Source organism: Dermochelys coriacea, chromosome 2 (assembly GCF_009764565.3).
Source record: "Dermochelys coriacea isolate rDerCor1 chromosome 2, rDerCor1.pri.v4, whole genome shotgun sequence".
Taxonomy (NCBI): Eukaryota; Metazoa; Chordata; order Testudines; family Dermochelyidae; genus Dermochelys; species Dermochelys coriacea.
Window position 1 is genome coordinate 93,232,975 of NC_050069.1, and position 21,027 is coordinate 93,254,001.

Sequence of the window (21,027 nt, forward strand, 5' to 3'; positions counted from 1 at the left end):
CCTTCCTCAAGAAGTCCCAACTGGAAAATCTGCAGAGTAGCCACTTGGGTGTCCATGCATACTTTTGCATAACACAATGCAAATACTGGGAACTCTGCTTCTTACACTAGTTTTAGCTGTTCAGTATTATCCATAACAGGCTCAACTCTGAAGCCCCAAACTCCTATCTGGGTACTGCTCAGGAGTCACCTACTCTGGAGCATCCATGGATATGTGTACCACTGGTTGAGAACTACTGGTGTACATCACCACGGTAGCCAAAGCTTGCAAACATTCACTTATCTTGATGGTTACTTTGTGAGAGAGATCATTGTTCCCATTGTACAAATGGGGAATTGAGGCTGAGGGAGACAGAGGGCAGATTTTGTGAATGTCACCACTAATTGGAGGTCCTAAATTGAGACACCTAGCGCCTGACTTAATGGGTTAGTACAGGGGTTGGCAACCTATGGCATGCGGGCCAAAAATGGCATGCGAGCCCATTTTTAATGTCACGCTGCTGCCTGCCGGGTCCTAGCCACCAGCTCTGCTCAGCCTGCTGCAGAACCCAGGCCGGGACCCTGGCACGCAGCAGTGTGCCATTAAAAATCCTGCCCGTCCCGGCCTGCTCTTCTCCACGCACCCCCTGCCCCCCCCCCCGGCAGGAGCAGGATGAAGAAACTTGGTCCTGCCGGGTGCTGCTGCTGCAGGGCAGGCAAGCGAGCTCCCCCGCCTCTTCCCCCAGTGTGCTGGGTTCCTGCCCCTCCTCCTCTCACTCCCTGCCACCGATCAGCTGATGGCCCTTACGCGGGAGGAGGAGAAGTGGAGCTGCAGAGCGCTTGCTGCTCTGGGGAGGAGGCAGAGAAGAGGTTGGGACGGGGTCTTGGGGAAGAGGGGTGGAATCAGGGCTGGAATCCCCTCCAGCCCCCTGCTGTGAGCTGCTCTGGGCAGGGGGCTGGGAGCACCCCCATGACCCCAGCCCCCTGCCCTGACCCCTGCACGACCCCAGCCCTGACTCTAGCCCCCCCACCCCATGCCCTGACTCCTGCATCCTCCTCATACACTTGTAGCCCCCTGCCCTGACTCTTGCACCCCCCACACCCTATGCCTTGACTCTTGCACCCCCCCACATTCCCACCCCCACCCTGAGCACCAAACGGGAGCTCCTGCACCCCCTCCCCCCCACATTCCCACCTGCACCCTTCGCACCAAATGGGAGCCACCCAGGTAAGCACTCCACACCCAAACCTCCTGCTCCAACCCTGAGCGCCCTTCCTCATTTTGGCTCCTGACCAGACCCTGCATCCTAACCCCCAGCCCTGTGCTCCGTGCACTCCCACTCTCAGCTCCGTGCAGAGAGAGGAAGAGAATGGGCTAGAACCAGGGAGAAGGTAGGTACCTACTCTACGTGGGCAGGGCCGGGATCCCAGACTGGCAGCGGGCTGAGAGGGGCCAGCAGCTGGGACCCTGGCTGGCAGGAGCCAGCGGATGGAACCCCAGACCGGCAGTGGGCTGAGCTGCTCAGCCCACTGCCAGTCTGGGGTTCTGGCTGCTGGCCCCTTGCCAGCCAGGGTCTCAGCCATAGGCCCTGCTCAGCCTCCTGCCAGCCTAGGTGAATGGAACCCTAGGCTGGCAGCGGGCTGAGCAGGCCGGCGTTATAAGATCAGCATTTTAATTTAATTTTAAATGAAGCTTCTTAAACGTTTTGAAAACTTTGTTTACTTTACATACAAGAATAGTTTAGTTATATAGACGTATAGAGAGAGACCTTCTAAAAAACGTTAAAATGTATTACTGGCACGCAAAACCTTAAATTAAAGTGAATAAATGAAGACTCGGCACACCACTTCTGAAAGGTTGCCGACCCCTGGGTTAGTATATCCCCACTTTATAGATTGAGCGGGAATTGATAAAGGCAGTATGAACTTCCCAAAGCCACACAGGAGAGTCTGTGGCAGAGTGATTATTAGGACTTTGGACCTCTTGGCTCTCAACTCTAGGCTCATTCGTCTAGGCAATTTTGCTTTACTACCAAAGTTGCTGAGCATTCACATTTTGCATTTGACTTCATTTGTTGGTGTTTAGTGCTCAGCATTTCTGTGGATCAGGCCTGAGGCGTCTCAAGTTGGCCATCCAGAAACAGAGGAACCCACAATTAGAGGCCAACTGTGGAAAAACTTGGTTTAGGTCACTTGTCCAGCTTTATAGAAGTGGGGATAGAATACAGTTCTCCAGGATGGCATTCTACTGCTTATACATGAGACCATACTTCATTTTCCTGCAATCCTTTGTCTTATTCACGGCACACTTTCCAACTTCTGCAGCAGATAAAATGGGGGTCCACAGGCCAAGGCCTCCTTTGACCAAAAGGGCTAATGTGATCTTTGGATCTATAAACAGGGGAATCTTGAGTAGGAATAGAGAGGTTATTTTACCTCAGTATTTGGCACTGCTGCTGGAATACTGTGTCCAATTCAGTGTCCACAATTCAAGAAGGATATTGATAAAATGGAGATGGCCCAGAGAAGAGCCACGAGAATGATTGAAGAAGGGTTAGAAAACATAACTTTTAGTGACAAACAGATTGAGCTCTTTCAGCTTAACTAAGAAGGTTGAGGTGATTATGATTAGTCTTTAAGCACATACATGGCGAATAAATATTTGATGATGGGCTCTTCAATCAAGTGTTGTGATGGTCTCCATCGCTTACAACTTTTAAATCAAGGTTGGATGCTTTTCTAAAAGATATGCTTTAGAAATTATTTTGTAAGTTCTGTGGCCTGTTATACAGGAGGTCAAACAAGATGATCATAATGGACCCTTCTGACCTCAGAATCTATTAAGCTGTGTGACTACCCTGAGGACTGTCAGTTCTGTTTACTGAACAAGAATGGCTCTGTGGGGAGTTCGGGGTGGGTGTGGAATGTAAGTAATGAGTAAAGACTAATGCATATTCACAAAGGGGCAGAGTTGATTGTATGGCATTCCTAACTGTTTCCATTTGTGAAGATAATTTTGCCAGAAAATCTCCAAAATGTCCAAATCAATTTGAAGACACATTTTCTTTCTTTAGTCTGAAAACCAGCTCTTTGCTTAATATCTCTATGCAACTCCTTTAGGAGACTATCTTGTTAAGCATTTTTAGAAAAAATATAGTGTAGCATAAAATGTTCTCATGACTGCAATGAAATAAGAGCAAATCTTGGTGTTAATTTAATACTTAAAATATATTTTGCAGCAGTTCTGAAAGTTTTACCTTTGTCATGCCTTAAGATACTGAGTTGCAGTTACAGTAGCAGACTATATTATCAGCTTTCTAGTAGGAGACCACCCAAGTGTAAAGGGCATGGATCTCTTAGGGTATGTCTGCACCGCAATTAGACACCCACGGCTGGCCTGTGCGAGCTGATTCAGGCTTGTGGGGCTTGGGCTGTTTAATTGCAGTGTAGCCATTCAGGCTCGGGCTGCAGCCCAAGTTCTGAGACCCCTGCAGGGTCCTAGAGCCCAGGTCCCAGCTCGAGCCCAAACGTCTACACTGCAACTAAACAACTCCTTAGCATGGGCTTTTTGGTTTGTGAGAGCATTTGAAATTTTAATTATTCATCCTGATTCTGGAATAGGAAGAATTTCCAAAATTTTTATGAGCTAGGAAAACAAATTCTCTTAAATTGACAGATGTGCAGCTGTTGATCAACTTTACTAGGTTTCAATTTGACAATTTTATTTAAAAAAAGGCTTTGTACTATAATTAGCTTACATTTCAAAATACTGTAAAAGTTTATAATTCATTTTGTTTAAAAAAGTCAAAACATCTTGTTTAAACAACTTTGAAATTTTTTCAAATTTTTTGAGTTGAGAAACTGATGAAAACCAATCCCTTCCTGCAGAATTTTTGTTTTGAGTAATTGGCATTTTTCAATGAAAAGACATTTTATCAAAAAAAAAAATCCTGATTAGCTGTACTTTGCAGATCCAGGTCCTGTTGCTTGCTTCACCACAGTTTTACTGTGTAACCTTTGGGTAAGTCGTAGTCTCTTTGCCTCAGTTCTCTGTTGATAACATGGGGACAATAATATTTCCCTGCCTCATTATGATGGTGTGATTTTTTCAGTACATTGGGTATTATGAGGTGCACCGATGCTATGGTAATAGGGGTCATTTTTATCGCGCACACTCTCTTTTAATATATCTGTAGCAATACAAACTTTTAATGCATTTTCTCTATATCAATAGATGACGATATTGATGATGAAGAGTTCTATGACAACCAACTGGAAGCCTATTTCAAGCAGCTGGTGCCACCAGAAGTGCCAAGAGGTGATTGTGAAAGACAGGAACTTTCAGAATATAGTACAGCATTGAAGCTGTCTGAAAATGAATTAAAACAGGTAAGCCAAAAGCCTAATTCCAGGCTCCATATGCTTAAAGGCTTTTTAAATCTGTGTGGTAATTGACTGTTAGTCCTCTTTTAGTACACATTAGGTTTTCACCTCTTCCAGCAGTCCAGACTTTTTCAGAAATAGTCCTTCAGTAAAAGGAGGATTTGTCTTCAGTATATTAATGTAAAGGCCTAATACAAAAATATAAATGAATAGTTTTGTTCTAAATTTATGTCTTGTTCCCTTCTCCATTGAGGTTTCCCTTCAAGAGAAAAAGATACAAAAGGGGCAAGCAGCCTGCTCGTCAGACTCTCCTGCTTTGCTTGCTTGCTTTCTCTTCCTAGTGCATAGAGCTAAGAGCAGATGCAGTAGTCAGTTATACTAGTTCCTATATATAGGATTGTGGCAGGGAAGGGGAGTTCACTGAGGCTATAGCTCCACTAGAGAGCTTACAGCAGCGCAGCTGCACTGATGCAGCTGTGCCACTGTAGTTCTCTAGACGTAGCTGCTGAGTCAATGGGAGAAGCTTTCCTGCTGGCATACACTGTCCACTCCAGAGCTTATGTGATAAATGAAGTGTGGGCAGGGGACGGGTAGCTCCCTTTGATGGACAGCCAGCCAGTTAGCTGAGAGATCTTTCTTGGTAGCTGTTCTCTACTTGCTTTACCTGTAAAGGGTTAAAAAGTCCTGCAGGTTTAAAAAAAAAATAAAAGGGGGGGCATACCTGCCCAAAAGAGCCAATGAGAAGGCTAGAACTTCTTAAAATTGGGAAAGAAACTTTCTCTTTGTCTGCTGTTCTCTCTGGGCTGAAGAGACAGGGTAGCAGGAATGCTGTGTAAAGTTTAAACCAGATATCAAAATAATCAGATAATATCTAGAATTAATTTTAACAACCCAAATATGTAAGTAAATTAGGAATGTTTAGGAAGACGCGATTAGGTTTATTTCTGTTAGTTTTCTAAGGCTTGCGAACTCCTTTGTGCTAATCCCGGATGCTTTAGTTTGCTTGTAACCTTTAAGCTAAACCCAAAGAAATGTATTTTGGGTGCTTAATTTTTGGAATTGCTCTTTTAAAATCTAGCAAAAGCCTAAGTTCCAGATGTATTTTCTTCCTTTTTGTTTTTAATAAAATTTACCTTTTTTAAGAACAGCATTGGATTTTTGGTGTCCTAAGAGGTTTGTGCATGTTGTTTGATTAGCTGGTAGCAACCGCTAATTCTTTGAGTGCTTGCTCATATCAATTCCATTTAGGTGTGTGCGCGTGCTGTGTGCACAGCTGTCAGAAGTTTTTTCCCTTACAGTTACATGTTGGGCCGGCTATGGATCCCCCTGGAGTGGGGCCAGTATGGCGCTCTGTGTTGAATCCTGCCGGCCCGAACCCACCTTCGGTTCCTTCTTAGCGCCAGGGACGGTTGTTGGAACAGTGGCTTCTTGCTTTGAAAGTGTCCGACTAATCCCTAACTCCTCTGTTATCTTCTGTAAATAATTCGCTTTGTTAATTAATTGTTAATCACTAGTGGTTAGTCTTGCTATTTAGCGGGTTGGGGGCCCCCCCTCCAGCACACACCCCACTGGGGATACAGGGCATGCGTCTCAGGGCTTCAAACTCTGTAGTTGCTGTGCGAAGCCTATGCCCATGGGTGACCCCCACAACTCCTATCTGTGGTATCTGGGAGAAGCCCACCAGTTGGACAAGTGTAAGATATGCAAGGCTTTCAAACCTTGCACCAGGAAGGAGAGGGACATTCCTCTGAAGCAACTCCTAATGGAGTCAGTCCTCCATCCTCAGCAGGACCTGGCCCCGAGTGCCTCGGTGCGGAGCGCTCCCCCTGCAGTCCCATCCACGGCGCCGAGAAAGGATCCGGCGCGCCAACCCAGGAGCTGCTGATTCCCCCAGGCTCCAGAAGCATTCTCGCCGGCACCGCTTTCATTCCCCGGCTGCTTGCAAGAAACAGGCAAAGGGGAAATACTTTCCTCAGGTTGTTACTGCAACTGTACCCCTAGAAGGGAACAGTGCATGGGACAGGCCTATGGCTGGCAGGCCCTCGGGCCACACACAGCCAATGCGGGCCCAGTCTCTCCGGAGAGTCCTATTTTCCTGGACTCCCCATGGCTGCATGTGGGGGAAGTTACGATGCCTTCCACCCTGGAAACCTTTGAAGCCACTAGGGGCCTCATTGAGATGACAGCACCTAAGTCTCCCACTATGAGGGACAAGTCTCCACTCCCTTGGAGCATGGCACCATTCACCGGCAAGCCTGCTACGTTCATAGACTCATAGACATTAAGGTCAGAAGGGACCATTATGATCGTCTAGTCTGACCTCTTGTGCAACGCAGGCCACAGAATCTCTCCCATCCACTCCGGTAACAAACCTCTAACCTATGTCTGAGTTATTGAAGTCCTCAAATCGTGGTTTAAAGACTTCAAGGTTTAGAGAATCCTCCAGCAAGTGACCCGTGCCCCACTCTACAGAGGAAGATGAAAAACCCCCAGGGCCTCTGCCAATCTGCCCTGGAGGAAAATTCCTTCCCGACCCCAAATATGGCGATCAGCTAAACCCTGGGCATATGGGCAAGTCTCACCAGCCAGACACCCAGGAAAGAATTCTCTATAATAACTCAGATCCCACTGCACTGAACATCTCATCACAGTCCATTGGGCATATCTACCGCTAATAGTCAGAGATCAATTAATTGCCAAAATTAAGCTATCCCATCATATCATCCCTTTCGTAAACTTATCAAGCTTTCTCTTGAAGCTAGATATGTCTTTTGCCCCACTGCTTCCCTTGGAAGGCTGTTCCAGAACTTTACTCCTCTGATGGTTAGAAACCTTCATCTAATTTCAACTGTAAACTTCCTGATGGCCAGTTGATATCCATTTGTTCTTGTGTCCTCTGATATATTTATAGATAGCAATCATATCTCCTCTCAGCCTTCTTTTGGTTAGGCTAAACAAGCCAAGCTCTTTGAGTCTCCTTTCATAAGACAGATTTTCCATTCCTCGGATCATCCTAGTAGCCCTTCTCTGTACCTGAATTTGAGTTTGAATTAATCTTCCTTAAACATGGGAGACCAGACCTGCACCCACTATTCTAGGTGAGGTCTCACCAGTGCCTTGAATAACAGTAGTAACACCTTCTTATCTCTGCTTGAAATACCTCGCCTGATGCATCCCAAAACCGCATTAGCTTTTTTCACGACCATATCGCATTGGCAGGTCGTCATCATCCTGCGATCAACCAATACTCCGAGGTCCTTCTCCTCCTCTGTTACTTCCAAGTGATGCGTCTCCAGTTTATAACAGGAATTCTTGTTGTTAATTCCTAAATGCATGACCTTGCACTTTTCACTATTAAATTTCATCCTATTACTATTACTCCAGTTTACAAGATCATCCAGATCTTCCTGTATGATATCCTGGTCCTTCTCTGCATTGGCAATACCTCCCAGCTTTGTGTCATTTGCAAACTTTATTAACACATTCCTGCTTTTTGTGCCAAGGTCAGTAATAAAAAGATTGGTCCCAAAACTGATCCCTGAAGAATTCCACTTGTAACCTCCTTCCAGCCTGACAGTTCACCTTTCAGTGTGACCCGTTGTAGTCTCCCCTCTAACCAGTTCCTTATCTACCTTCCAATTTTCATATTGATCCCCATCTTTTCCAATTTAGCTAATAATTCCTCATGTGGAACCATATCAAATGCCTTACTGAAATTTGAGGTAAATTAGATCCACTGCGTTTCCTTTGTTTAAAAAAAAAATCTGTTACCTCCTCAAAGAAGGAGATCAGGTTGGTTTGACACTACCTTTTGTAAAACCATGTTGTATTTTGTCCCAATTTACCATTGGGACAATGTCAATGTCCTTAAATGTCCTTCAATGTCCTTAACTACTTTCTCCTTCAAAATTTTTTCCAAGACCTTGCATACTACAGCTGTCAAACTAACAGGCCTGTAGTTACCCGGGTCACTTTTTTTTTTACCTTTTTTAAAAATAGGAACTATGTTAGCAATTCTCCAGTCGTACAGTACAACCCCTGAGTTTACAGATTCATTAAAATTTTTTTGCTAATGAGCTTGCAATTTTATCTGCCAGTTCCTTTAATATTCTTGGGGCCCCCCCCCGATTTAGTCCCATTAATCTGTTCAAGTTTGGCTTCCACCTCGGATGTGGTAATATCTACCTCCATATCCTCCTTCCCATTTGTCGTCCTACCATTATCTCTAAGCTCCTCATTGCCTCAGTCTTTAATGAGTCTAAAGTATTTGTTTAGATACTTGGCCATGCCTAGATTATCTTTAACCTCCACTCCATCCTCAGTGTTTAGCGGTCCCACTTCTTCTTTCTTTGTTTTCTTCTTCTTTATATGGTTATAGAACCTTTTACTATTGCTTTTAATTCCCTTTGCCAAGGTCCAACTCTACATGGCTTTTGGCCTTTCTCACTTTATCCCTACATCAATAAGGTAGCTTTCCTTGCTAATCCCTCCCATCTTCCATTCCTTGTAGGCTTTCTGCTTTTTCTTAATCACCTTTCTAAGGTGCTTGCTCTACATTTTGGTCTACAATTCCTACCTATTAATTTTTTTCCTCTTGCTTGGGATGCAGGCTTCTGATAGTTTCTGCAACTTTGACTTGAAGTAATTCCAGGCCCCCTCCATCTTTAGATCCGCAAGTTCTTCGGTCCAATCCACTTCCCTAACTAGTTTCCTTCAAAAGCCCTAGTCACAGATCTATTTTTGTTTATCCTTCCATTTAGTTTGAACTGAATTAGCTCATGATCGCTCAAACCAAGGTTGTCCCCTACAACCATTTCTTCTATGAGGTCCTCGCTACTCGCCAAAACCAAATCCAAAATGCCATCTCATCTTCTCGGTTCAGCAACTACTTGGTGAAGAATCTATCAGTTATCGCATCCAGGAAAATCTGAGCCCTATCACTATTATTACTAGCACTCGTCCTCTAGTCTATATCTGGGAAGTTAGTCTCCCATGATCACACAATTCTCATTAGTATTTGCTTAATTAAAAACATCTCGATCCATATCCAGATCAGATCCCGGCGGTCTATAGCACACCCCAAGTACTATGCTAGGGGAAACTAGTAGCTTTCTTCCCCAATGTGATTTTTGTCCAGACAGATTCTGTCTTATCCATTCCATCACTTCTTGTATCTTTACAGTCTACCTCATCATTGATATACAATGCTACTCCACCACCTTTGCTTTTATTTCTTTGTTTCCTAACCAGCACATATCCTCCAATACCTATCATCCAGTCATGACTACTATTCCACCATTTTGCTGTTATCCCAATAATATATGGTTTCCCTTCCTGCGCCAGTAGCTCTAGTTCCTCCATTTTGTTACCTAGACGCCCGCGTTAGTGTACAAACATCTTAATTTTTGCTGTTTGGCCTTGCTCACATTCTTTTGTGGCACAGATATTCTACTGTATCATACTGTATCTAGTATGTACACTACCCTTTCTCCTTATGGCCATTCTCCTACTTACGGCTGTATCCTTTCTTACTTCATTTTCTTCTCTCTCAATGTTAAAATCCGGCTTGGGGATTACCTGGACATTTCCCAACCATCTCCCTATCAGCCCCATGCTCTGAATGCTGGCGCTGGTCAAGGTGGTCATCAGCATACAGGTTACGGTCCCATTCGAGATCCAAGTCTTGTTCTGTGATCTCGGAGCACTGCTCCCGGCACTGGCCCCAGTCTGCATGCTGCTCAGTTTTCATGCATGGCATGGCTGACTGGCACCGCTCTACGTTGTGGCACTGTTCTCGATCGCGGCATCGTTCCACACCGTGGCATCACTCTACATCATGGCATGACTATGGCTCACGGCACCCATCCTGTCCATCAGACAGCCGCCACACATTCTCCTGAGAGGGGGAATCTCCAGTGCAGTCTTGCGCCGCTCCCCCCTTGGCTGTCCCGCTCAAGGTTGCCCTTCTTTTGCTGAGGCAGGGCATCGGGGGCAGCTGAGGCACCCAGATCAGCAGGGAGTTTAAGGCAGGACACTTCAGCACCCCAATGGCCACCACAATAGCAGTTTTGGATCCCATGGACATACCATCAGTGCCAGGGCACCCCACCCGGAATCCTTCCATCACCCCGTTCAGGACCTCGCCTCCCAGTGGCAACTCTGAGCCACTCACCCGAGGATCTTTTGCAAAACCCGGCTCCAGCACCACATTCACTGACCATGGTTGCATCCAGTACCCATGAGGACCCAACCCTTAAGGAACAAGTGGTCACTATGGAAGTGACCCTGCCGGCAGTTTCCTCATCATCGTCCCCTGATGAGGCGGTGGCAGGCACCTCAACATCTGGGCCACCACCCATGGATTATAGGGTGCTGCAGGACCTCCTCCGTTGAGTAGCCCTAAATATGAACCTTCAGGTGGAGGAATTGGTAGAACAGGAGGATCCAATGGTGGACATCTTGGCACCAGAGGGCTCCTCTAGGGTAGCCTTACTCATCATAAAGAGCATCCAGTCCAATGCCAAGTCCATATGGAAAATGCCTGCCTCCATTCTTCCCACAGCCAAGGAGGCTGAATGTAAATACTTTGTTCCCACCAAGGGATATGAATACCTTTACAACCACGCTCCCCCATTCTGTCTTGTTGTAGAGGCGGTGAATGAAAGGAAAAGGCAAGGTCAGCAGGCCCCCGCATCCAAATCAAGGGATGCTTAACGCCTTGATCTGTTTGGCAGGAAGATGTATTCCACAGGCTGTCTCTCTCTCTCAGGATTGCAAACCAGCTCGTGATTCTAAGTAGGTACAATTATAACTCCTGGTCCTCAATCCTTAAATTCAAGGAGCTTCTCTCATCTGAGTCGCGATCAGAGTTTGGAGCCATTGCAAAAGAGGGTAAAGCAGTCACCTGGACTTCCCTCCAAGGCTCCCTTGATGCCACGTACTCTGGCGTGGGGGATAGCGATGAGACACAATGCTTGGCTCCAGTCCTCTGGCCTTCCCACCAGAGGTCCAGCAGAACTTACAGGACGTCCCCTTTGATGGGCAGGGTCTGTTTGCTGAACAGACAAATTCTAGGCTGCATAGCCTAAAGGACTCCCGAAATACGATGAAGTCCCTTGGCATGCACGCTCCGGTTACCTAAAAAAAGCCCTTTAAGCCGCAGGCCACTCAGCAGTGGTCCTTCCCCACCCTAAGCCCAGACAGAACTTCTTGCATAGGAGAAGCAGATACAGCCGGTGAAGCCCTTTCAGCCCCCATCTGGGCAGGGCCACGGGCAGTCCAAACCTCCTTCGGGCCCCAAGCATCCCTTTTTGAAGGTGTGCCTGAGAACGGAATGCCAGTTGACTCCCCGGTTGCCTCTCCTCCTTGCTTGAACTGTCTATCCCCCTTCTACCGTGCATGGTCCCTTATCACCTCGGACTGACAGTATACTGAGTGCACAATAGAGGCAGGATATTCTATCCAATTCTGTTCCTCCCCCCCTTCCCATCTCCCTTGTCCTTTCCTCTTCAGGGACCTCTATCACAAACTCCTCCTCGTCCAGGCTCTTCTCACCCTAGGAGCGGTTGAGAAGGTCCCTCAGGAACTCGGAGGCAAGGGTTTTTACTCCTGATACTTCCTTGTCCCCAAAGCGAAGGGGGGCCTCAGGCCCATTCTGGACCTGCGAAAACTCAACAAGTTCATAGTCAGCTTGAAGTTCCGCTAGACCCGGGAGACTGGTATGCCACTCTCGATATGAAGGATGCCTATTTTCACACATCCATCACACCAGCTCACAGATGGTTCTTTCGCTTCATAGTGAACAAGGTGCACTACCAGTTCATGATCCTTCCACAGCACTTCGTGTCTTCACCAAGTGCATGGCAATTGTAGCAGCTTTTCTCTGTCACCGCCACAGACATGACTGGCTCCTCTGGAGCTGCTCCTGTCAGCAGGTGGAGAAACAGGTGAATATAGTCGGAGACATATTCACCCAAATAGGTCTCATAATCAACATCAGCAAATCCATGCTCACTCCAACTCAAAGAATAGAGTTCATTTGAGTTGTCCTGGACATGACTCAAGCGAGAGCATTCTTGCCGGAGTTGCACCACCTGTCCCTCTCACAAATAATCAGACTTTCCACATTTCCCACCACTACAGCAAGGCAGTGTCTCAGGCTGCTAGGCCATATGGTAGCCTGTACATACATGGTTCAACACGCCAGGCTGCAACTTGGACCCTTGCAAGTGTGGCTTGTCAGTGTATCGTCCAGGCTGCGACAGTCTGGATGCAGTGTTACTCATCCCTCGATTGGCTACAGTGGTGGCTGAATCCTTACGCAGTAGGCGCCGAAGTTCTTTTTCACGCACCCCAACCCTCCCTGACCTTAGTTACAGAAGCGTCCACGTTGGGCTGGGGAGCGCACTTTGGGAGCTTAACAACTTGGGGCTTGTGGCAAGTAGAGAAACTGGCCCTACATATCAACATCAAAGAACTCAGGGTGATCTGCCTACTCTGCCAGGCATTCTTGCCTCGCTTGCAGGGCCATTGCATAGTGGTGATGATGGACACCACCAAGGCTATGTTTTATATAAACAAGCAAGGTGGAGCCTGCTCGTGTCCTCTCTGTCAGGAAGCTCTCCTACTATGGGAATTTTGCTTAGCCAACTCTATTCTCCTCCAGGTTTCCTAGCTGCCAGGCATTCAGAACGTGCTGGTGGACAGACTGAGCAGATGCTTTTTCACACATAGAATCATAGAATATCAGGGTTGGAAGGGACCCCAGAAGGTCATCTAGTCCAACCCCCTGCTCAAAGCAGGACCAAGTCCCAGTTAAATCATCCTAGCCAGGGCTTTGTCAAGCCTGACCTTAAAAACCTCTAAGGAAGGAGATTCTACCACCTCCCTAGGTAACGCATTCCAGTGTTTCACCACCCTCTTAGTGAAAAAGTTTTTCCTAATATCCAATCTAAACCTCCCCCATTGCAACTTGAGACCATTACTCCTCGTTCTGTCATCTGCTACCATTGAGAACAGTCTAGAGCCATCCTCTTTGAAACCCCCTTTCAGGTAGTTGAAAGCAGCTATCAAATCCCCCCTCATTCTTCTCTTCTGCAGACTAAACAATCCCAGCTCCCTCAGCCTCTCCTCATAAGTCATGTGCTCTAGACCCCTAATCATTTTTGTTGCCCTAAACATGAGTGGTCGATCTGCCCGGACATAATCCACTCCATCTTCTGCAGTTAGTTAGGGGTTTCCCCAAATTGACCTGCCACACGGGCCAACAGGAAGTGCTCAAACATTTGCTCCTTCAGGAGTCTCAGTCCAGGCTCGATCACAGACGCATTCATGATCCCATGGAACGGGCAGCTGCTGTATGCCTTCCTGCCATTTCCACTGATCCACAAAGTGCTCCTCAAAATCCGCAGGGACAAGGCGGACATCATTTTGGTGGCCCCAGCTTGGCCTTGCCAGTACTGGTACCCCACCCTCATGACTTACTGGTCCAACCGTCGATATGACTACCATTCCTTCCTGACCTCAGGACCACGGTTGCCTCCTTCACCCAGACCTTCAGTCTCTCCATCTCACAGCCTGGAGAATCCGTGGCTAAATCAGGCAGAGCTTGCTTGTTCGGATCAGATGAAGCAGTTATTTCTGGAAAGCTGCAAACCATTTACTAGGGCCACATACAGGGTGAAATGGAGAAGATTCTCCAGCTGGTGTGCCCAAAGGCAGGTCCTCGCATCCCAGACCCCTGTTCCTTCTATCTTGGACTATCTCATGTACCTAAAGTACCAGCGTGTTGCATTTTGGTTCTCTCAGAAGTCCACCTCATGGCCATCTTGGCCTCTTAGCCAGGCGATTCTGGTTGTTCAGTGTTCGCTAATCCCATTTTGGGATGTTTCCTGATACATCCTCCGATAAAGCACCCGATCCTGGCTTGGGATCTTAACCTAGTCCTCTCCCATTCATGGGTCCTCCCTTTGAGCCCATAGCTTCCTGTCCACTCCTTTACCTCTCTTGGAAAGGAGTTTTTCTGGTGGCTATCACCTCGGCCCGACGTGTCTGAGCTGCGGGCCCTCACCTCAGAGCCCTCGTACACGATTTTTCATAAAGACAAGGTGCAATTTATACCTAATCCAGCTTTCCTTCTCAAAGTGGTATCCCATTTTCATATTAGTCAGGACATATTCCTGCTTGTCTTTTTTACCCAAAGCCACACAACAAATCTCAGGAACAAAAACTGCACTCGCTGGATGTCAGGAGAGCACTCACTTTCTACATCGAGTGAACGAGGCTGTTCCGAAAGACAACTCAGTTGTTTGTTGCAATAGCTGAACAGATGTAGGGATTACCATTCTCTTCCCAGCAGATCTCCTGGATCACCTGTTATGACTTGGCAAAAGTTTCTCCACTTGCTATTACAGCTCACTCCACGAGGGCACAGGCCTCGTTGGCAGCCTTTCTAGCCCAAGTACCTCTCCAGGGAATTTTCAGGGCTGCAATATAGTCTTCTGTGCATACTTTCACGTCTCACTACGCCATCGTTCACCAATCCAGAAATGATGAGGTCTTGGGTAGAGCGGTACTACGGTCAGCAATTCCTTGATTCTGGCCGTACCTACGAGGTACCTAATTCGTAGGTACGGCTTGGGAATCACCTAACTGGAATTGATATGAGCAAGCACTCGAAGAAGAAAAGGCAGCTACTCACCTTTGTAACTGTTGTTGTTCAAGATGTGTTTCTGATATCTATTCCATTCCCCACACCTTCTCCTCTGTCGGAGTAGCTGGCAAGAAGGAACTGAAGGGTGGTCGGGTCGTATATAGAGCACCATACTGGTGCCACTCCAGGGGGCTCCATAGCCAGCCTGATGGTAGCTGCTAGGGAAAAAACTTGACAGCTGTGCACGCAGCGCACGTGCACACCTAACTGGAATAGATATGAGCAACACATCTCAAAGAACAACAGTTACAAAGATGAGTAGCTGTCTTTTTTTTTCCTTTTGTTTCCTTTCTCAGCTCTTCCTCAGAGGGGGTGTGTGAGAAAGGGCTTGAGGGTACCCCACAAGGAGGAATTCCCAAGTGCTGCTTCCTGGATCCAAGTGGGTTTTTTGCGTTTGGGTGGTGGCAGCATTTACCAAGCCAAGGTCAGAGAAAAGCTGTAAACTTGGGAATTTAATACAAGCCTGGAGTGGCAAGTATTAATTTTTAAAATTCTTGCAGACCCCCACATTCTGTACTCTGTGACCAGAGTGGGGATTTCAGCCTTGACAGCTTAGGTCAGTGTAACTTTTATGTCGCTTGGGGCGTGGCTTATTCGCACCCCTGAGTGACACAAGTTATACTAACATAAGTGACAGTGGTGTAGACATAGCCTTTCAGGGTTATGGGAAATGGGTTGGGATAACTGGTGAGACATAAGCATGCCATTTCCAACAGGGTAGGGCACTGTCTTGGAGTGTAGGCTTTGCTTTGTTCACATTTTTTTTCTTTTATATCATTGCTTCCTCTCTCTCCTTTTTTTGTGCATTTTCCTAGAATTCTTCTTATCACTGGTGGGCACTAGTGGCAGAGAAGCCTATGGGTTCAGTTCTGTTACTCTGCTGTGTCTCCTAAAGAAGAAAACTATAAGCATCCGTGTCTAGATCTTTTTTTCTCCTGTGGGATGGCTCGGAGCTTATAATCAGGGAAGGGGTTGTTCTCTGATTGACTTTTGCAAAAAAGTGATGGTAGTAGAAGATAAGCCTTTCTACCAGACTGTCTGAGCCTTCTAAATTGGCCTTTGCAATATGGACCAAGAATTAAGACTTCCTCAGAACAAAGTCCTTTGCTTAAATGAAAAGGACTACATTTCTGAACAGCCCAGGACTAAGTCCTTAAAGGCTTAATTTTATACTAGGATATGAATATATGAAATTGGATCATCTTGGTTAGCTTGATCTAATGCATTCTGAAATGTTACTGAGCAAAGGGCAAGTTTTTAATTTAGCTAAACTGGACAAATTCAAGCCAACTTGCCAGTTTGGCATGTGCAGAAGTACAATTTGCATAGGCTGTAGTAGTGTTTTTAATTAGATCTGAGGTAGATCAAGTTAGCTAAGGTGATCTAACATCATACCTTTTTGAGGCATTGTCTTGACTAGATTTAGAGACTCTCAATTTAGAGAGAGGTGTAACCATTTTTCTGTCTATTATAGTCTTCTCTACAAATTCCTCATCCCATCCCAAATGCCTGTTTCAAGATAGTGAGATACCTCTCAGGCTAAGGGTTCAGGGTCCTCTGAAGAATTCTGGAAGAAGGAGCTCTTCAACTGTGACTAAGCAAATTTATAGTGGACTGCCAACTCTACTGTAGTTAAGGTTTAGACCAGCTTTTTGTTCAACTCCTAGGTGCTTTAAAATCTACATAGTTGTTTGAATTGCCTTGAAATTTGATGTGCCACATGGGGCCTGCAGGGTAGAGTTAATTATCCAAATAATTTCATCAGGGGATTCTGAAGTACAGCCTCCCGGAAAAAAAAGGCTTTTTTGAAGGCTGATGGTTTTTTCCAACATATTTTTTTAACAAGATAAGATTCAAACCAGAGCTGTGATCATTGCATCAGGGTCTCAGTTGCTTGAGAGTTACCCCCAAAGACTGCATGCCACCTACTAACCCTTTGGAGAAGCAAAACTCACATGATTAGCAAAAGTTTAAACACACCTAACACTTTTGAACTAAACCGAGTACGTTGAGCATGCATAGAGGCACAAGAGTGTTTGTAGCCTTGAAAGCTTCACAGTAGCTGGGGAGAACTCAAGGGTTCTTTGTGTCAGTAGTGTGACACAAAGCTGGCCTTGCTAATGGGATTGTCAGCAGTGAGGTGTGGCATGAGAGTAGTCTGTGAATGACAGGTTAGTGAAAGGAAAATGTTAAATGGAATCCTATAAGGGTGGGGTTGATTTAACAAGTGTGGGGTTGTTTCTGGGGAGAAGGCTTAGTGTTTGAGTATAGAACAGGTGTAGGCAGCTCCTGTTCAGTACAGTTTACCTAAAATGGTAAAATAACTATCACTTTTAATCCCAGCAGTCTCTGGGGACTGTATGATTTCCCCAATGTTAGTCTGAATGGCAATCGGGGCGTGCCTGATTTCTCTGAATGCAGAGGAAAATTTCCCTTACAGGAAGCTATCCTTCCTCTGAAACTACCTATTACCCACAAATTACTTGCCTTTATGACCTTAGTTTTGAATTTAACAGTCCATACAAGGTCTCTTGTCTCATAATAGCGGATAAGCCTGTTTCCTATTCTTTCCATAGATTCATAGATTCTAAGGTCAGAAGGGACCATTCTGATCATCTAGTCCGACCTCCTGCACAGCGCAGGCCACAGAATCTCACCCACCCACTCCTATGAAAAACCTCACCCATGTCTGAGCTATTGAAGTCCTTAAATCATGGTTCAAAGACTTCAAGGAGCAGAGAAGCCTCCCTCAAGTCAACCATGCCCCATGCTACAGAGGAAGGCGAAAAACCTCCAGGGCCTCTCCAATCTGCCGACCCCAAATAGGGCAATCAGCTAAACCCTGAGCATATGGGCAAGATTCACCAGCCAGATACTACAGAAAATTCTTTCCTGGGTAACTCAGATACCGTCCATCTAATATCCCATCTCAGGGGATTTGGCCTATTTACCCTGAACATTTTCATCTTGGACAAAGTCTCCTGTTCCATTTTTCCACATTTAACCTTGGTTTGATATTTAAAGGTCTTTGAAGTAACTTAAGAACATTTTCATATTCTAAAGGGCTTTGAATCATTTGTTCAGTATATTGGGGGCCACAGGAAGGCCATTACAGTCTCCAAGTGCACATCTTCATGTTATTTAAGACAGTATTTTGGACATCTCTATCCCCCCCAGAAGGAGAAATCCCTTCTTGGGGGAATTAAAGGCTGTTCCAGGGACCACATCTGGGACCACATGGGCACACTACCTTACAGTAACTACAGAGCAGTGAACTGGCCCTATTTCACGGTTCATTATGTTGAATGTTGCTGCACTTGCTGATTCAGCATTTAGAATTACATTAATGTTAAATAGTTCTACTTAGGGTTCTGTGTGGATGAAATGGGAGTATTTGAAGAAACTTAATTAGCAGACAAGCAAAAACCTTGCTGATCTACCAAGCCTTGTTCCCCTGCTTTTCTAAAGTTTAAGGAAATGCATGTTGTTGTTTCCAGTTTTTTCATATTTACCACATTAATCTGCAAGACCCTTAACTAAAGAATCTTGTAATATTTGTCTGCAGAAACTATTGTAGTTGTAACATCAGATTAACATCGGGGATTATAACACGAAAGTGAACAGTGTACTTCTGATCAAAGGAGGTACTTTGCTTCACACAATTCAATATTATGGAGACAATGAGTGTTTAAGAATAATCAAATGTTGTTACTAAAGCTGAATTCTAAATGTTAATATGTTAGGAGAATTTCCAAGTGCCTCACATTCACCAAGCTGCCACAGGAATGGATTCTGCAACCGCTAGCGATGAAGATTCACATGAATTGGAGAAAGCTGGATATCATGTACAAAGAGAACCATTCTTCTTGCCAGAAATGGTAAGACAACTGGTATGTAGGACTGTTTGACGATTAAATCTTATTAAACGGTTTTCTTCGTGATCTAAATAACTTCCTTTGGAACCGAAGTCTGAAAGTAAGTTTGAAAGCTGGTAAGTGACTAAGCTAACAGAGGGATAGTACTTTTCCTCATCAGAAAGTTTATTAAAATTGAATAACTCTTAATCTTAAATATTTGCACAACAAATGTTGTTTTGTAAATGGTTTACTATTGTAGCTCTGCACCTATTTCTTCAACAGATAGGCGAAACTGACAAGCCAAGTTTTAGACCTGGACTAGAAGGCAATAGTTCTGATGAGACTTCTGTTGGAACAATAGCCAGTAATTCCAAAATAGAATACAGTCAATCTGCAGAGGATCAGGTTATTGGTTTACCGGTAACAGGTATGTGTATTTCACAGTTGTGTACTTCCTTCTGGTAAGTTTAGAGCTTATGTTCATAAATTGCTAATGCACACTACTTGAAAACGTTGTCACAGGGAATACACTAAAATGTAGAAAGAAAAGGAGTACTTGTGGCACCTTAGAGACTAACAAATTTATTAGAGCATAAGCTTTTGTGAGCTACAGCTCACTTCATCGGATGCATTTGATGGAAAAAACAGAGGAGAGATTTTTATATATATACACACACACACACACACACACACACACACACACGCACAGAGAACATGAAACAATGGGTTTATCATACACACTGTAAGGAGAGTGATCACTTAAGATAAGCCATCACCAGCAGCAGTGGGGGGAAAGGAGGAAAGCCTTTCATGGTGACAAGCAAGGTAGGCTAATTCCAGCAGTTAACAAGAATATCTGAGGAACAGTGGGGGGTGGGGTGGGAGGGAGAAATACCATGGGGAAATAGTTTTACTTTGTGTAACGACTCATCCATTCCCAGTCTCTATTCAAGCCTAAGTTAATTGTATCCAGTTTGCAAATTAATTCCAATTCAGCAGTCTCTCGTTGGAGTCTGTTTTGAAGCTTTTTTGTTGAAGGATAGCCACTCTTAGGTCTGTGATCGAGTGACCAGAGAGATTGAAGTGTTCTCCAACTGGTTTTTGAATGTTATAATTCTTGACGTCTGATTTGTGTCCATTCATTCTTTTACGTAGAGACTGTCCAGTTTGGCCAATGTACATGGCAGAGGGGCATTGCTGGCACATGATGGCATATATCACATTGGTAGATGCGCAGGTGAACGAGCCTCTGATAGTGTGGCTGATATCCCCTGAATAGATATGTGGACAGAGTTGGCAACGGGCTTTGTTGCAAGGATAGGTTCCTGGGTTAGTGGTTCTGTTGTGTGGTGTGTGGTTGCTGGTGAGTATTTGCTTCAGATTGGGGGGCTGTCTGTAAGCAAGGACTGGTCTGTCTCCCAAGATCTGAGAGAGCGATGGCTCGTCCTTCAGGATAGGTTGTAGATCCTTGATGATGCATTGGAGAGGTTTTAGTTGGGGGCTGAAGTTGATGGCTAGTGGCGTTCTGTTGTTTTCTTTGTTGGGTCTGTCCTGTAGTAGGTGACTTCTGGGTACTCTTCTGGCTCTGTCAATCTGTTTCTTCACTTCAGCAGGTGGGTATTGTAGTTGTAGGAATGCATGATAGAGATCTTGTAGGTGTTTGTCTCTGTCTGATGGGTTGGAGCAAATGCGGTTATATCATAGCGCTTGGCTGTAGACAATGGATCGAGTGGTATGATCTGGATGAAAGCTAGAGGCATGTAGGTCAGCGGTCAGTAGGTTTCCGATATAGGGTGGTGTTTATGTGACCATCGCTTATTAGCACCGTAGTGTCCAGGAAGTGGATCTCTTGGGTGTGGACTGGTCCAGGCTGAGGTTGTTGGTGGGATGGAAATTGTTGAAATCATGGTGGAATTCCTCAAGAGCTTCTTTTCCATGGGTCCAGATGATGAAGATGTCATCAATGTAGCGCAAGTAGAGTAGGGGCATTAGGGGACGAGAGCTGAGGAAGCGTTGTTAGTCTCTAAGGTGCCACAAGTACTCCTTTTCTTTTTGCGAATACAGACTAACACGGCTGCTACTCTTAAACTAAAATGTA

The 21,027-nt window shown here is 45.5% G+C and overlaps 1 protein-coding gene and 1 long non-coding RNA gene across 22 annotated transcripts in view; one reads left to right on the top strand and one right to left on the bottom strand.

Annotated features, from left to right (window-relative positions):
• CEP192 (centrosomal protein 192) overlaps positions 1-21,027 on the top strand; it is a 199,919-nt gene that overhangs the window by 24,989 nt on the left and 153,903 nt on the right. For 16 of the 21 annotated variants that reach the window (XR_006278920.1, XR_006278921.1, XR_006278922.1 and 13 more), the window contains exons 7-9: positions 4,213-4,367; positions 18,816-18,962; positions 19,212-19,356. Coding sequence is in view for 15 of the 21 variants with exons in the window: in XM_038390163.2 (XP_038246091.1) it covers positions 4,213-4,367; positions 18,816-18,962; positions 19,212-19,356 (447 nt within the window). In the remaining 6 variants the exon portion in view is untranslated. The remainder of the gene's footprint in view (positions 1-4,212; positions 4,368-18,815; positions 18,963-19,211; positions 19,357-21,027) is intronic. The other 5 variants (XM_038390165.1, XM_038390166.2, XM_038390167.2 and 2 more) reach the window with 1 other exon arrangement.
• On the bottom strand, positions 5,963-19,312 carry LOC122458726. Its single transcript, XR_006278926.1, has 3 exons — positions 19,181-19,312; positions 9,842-9,845; positions 5,963-5,975 (listed from the first exon to the last, which is right to left on the bottom strand). It is a non-coding gene; the product is annotated as an uncharacterized LOC122458726 (long non-coding RNA).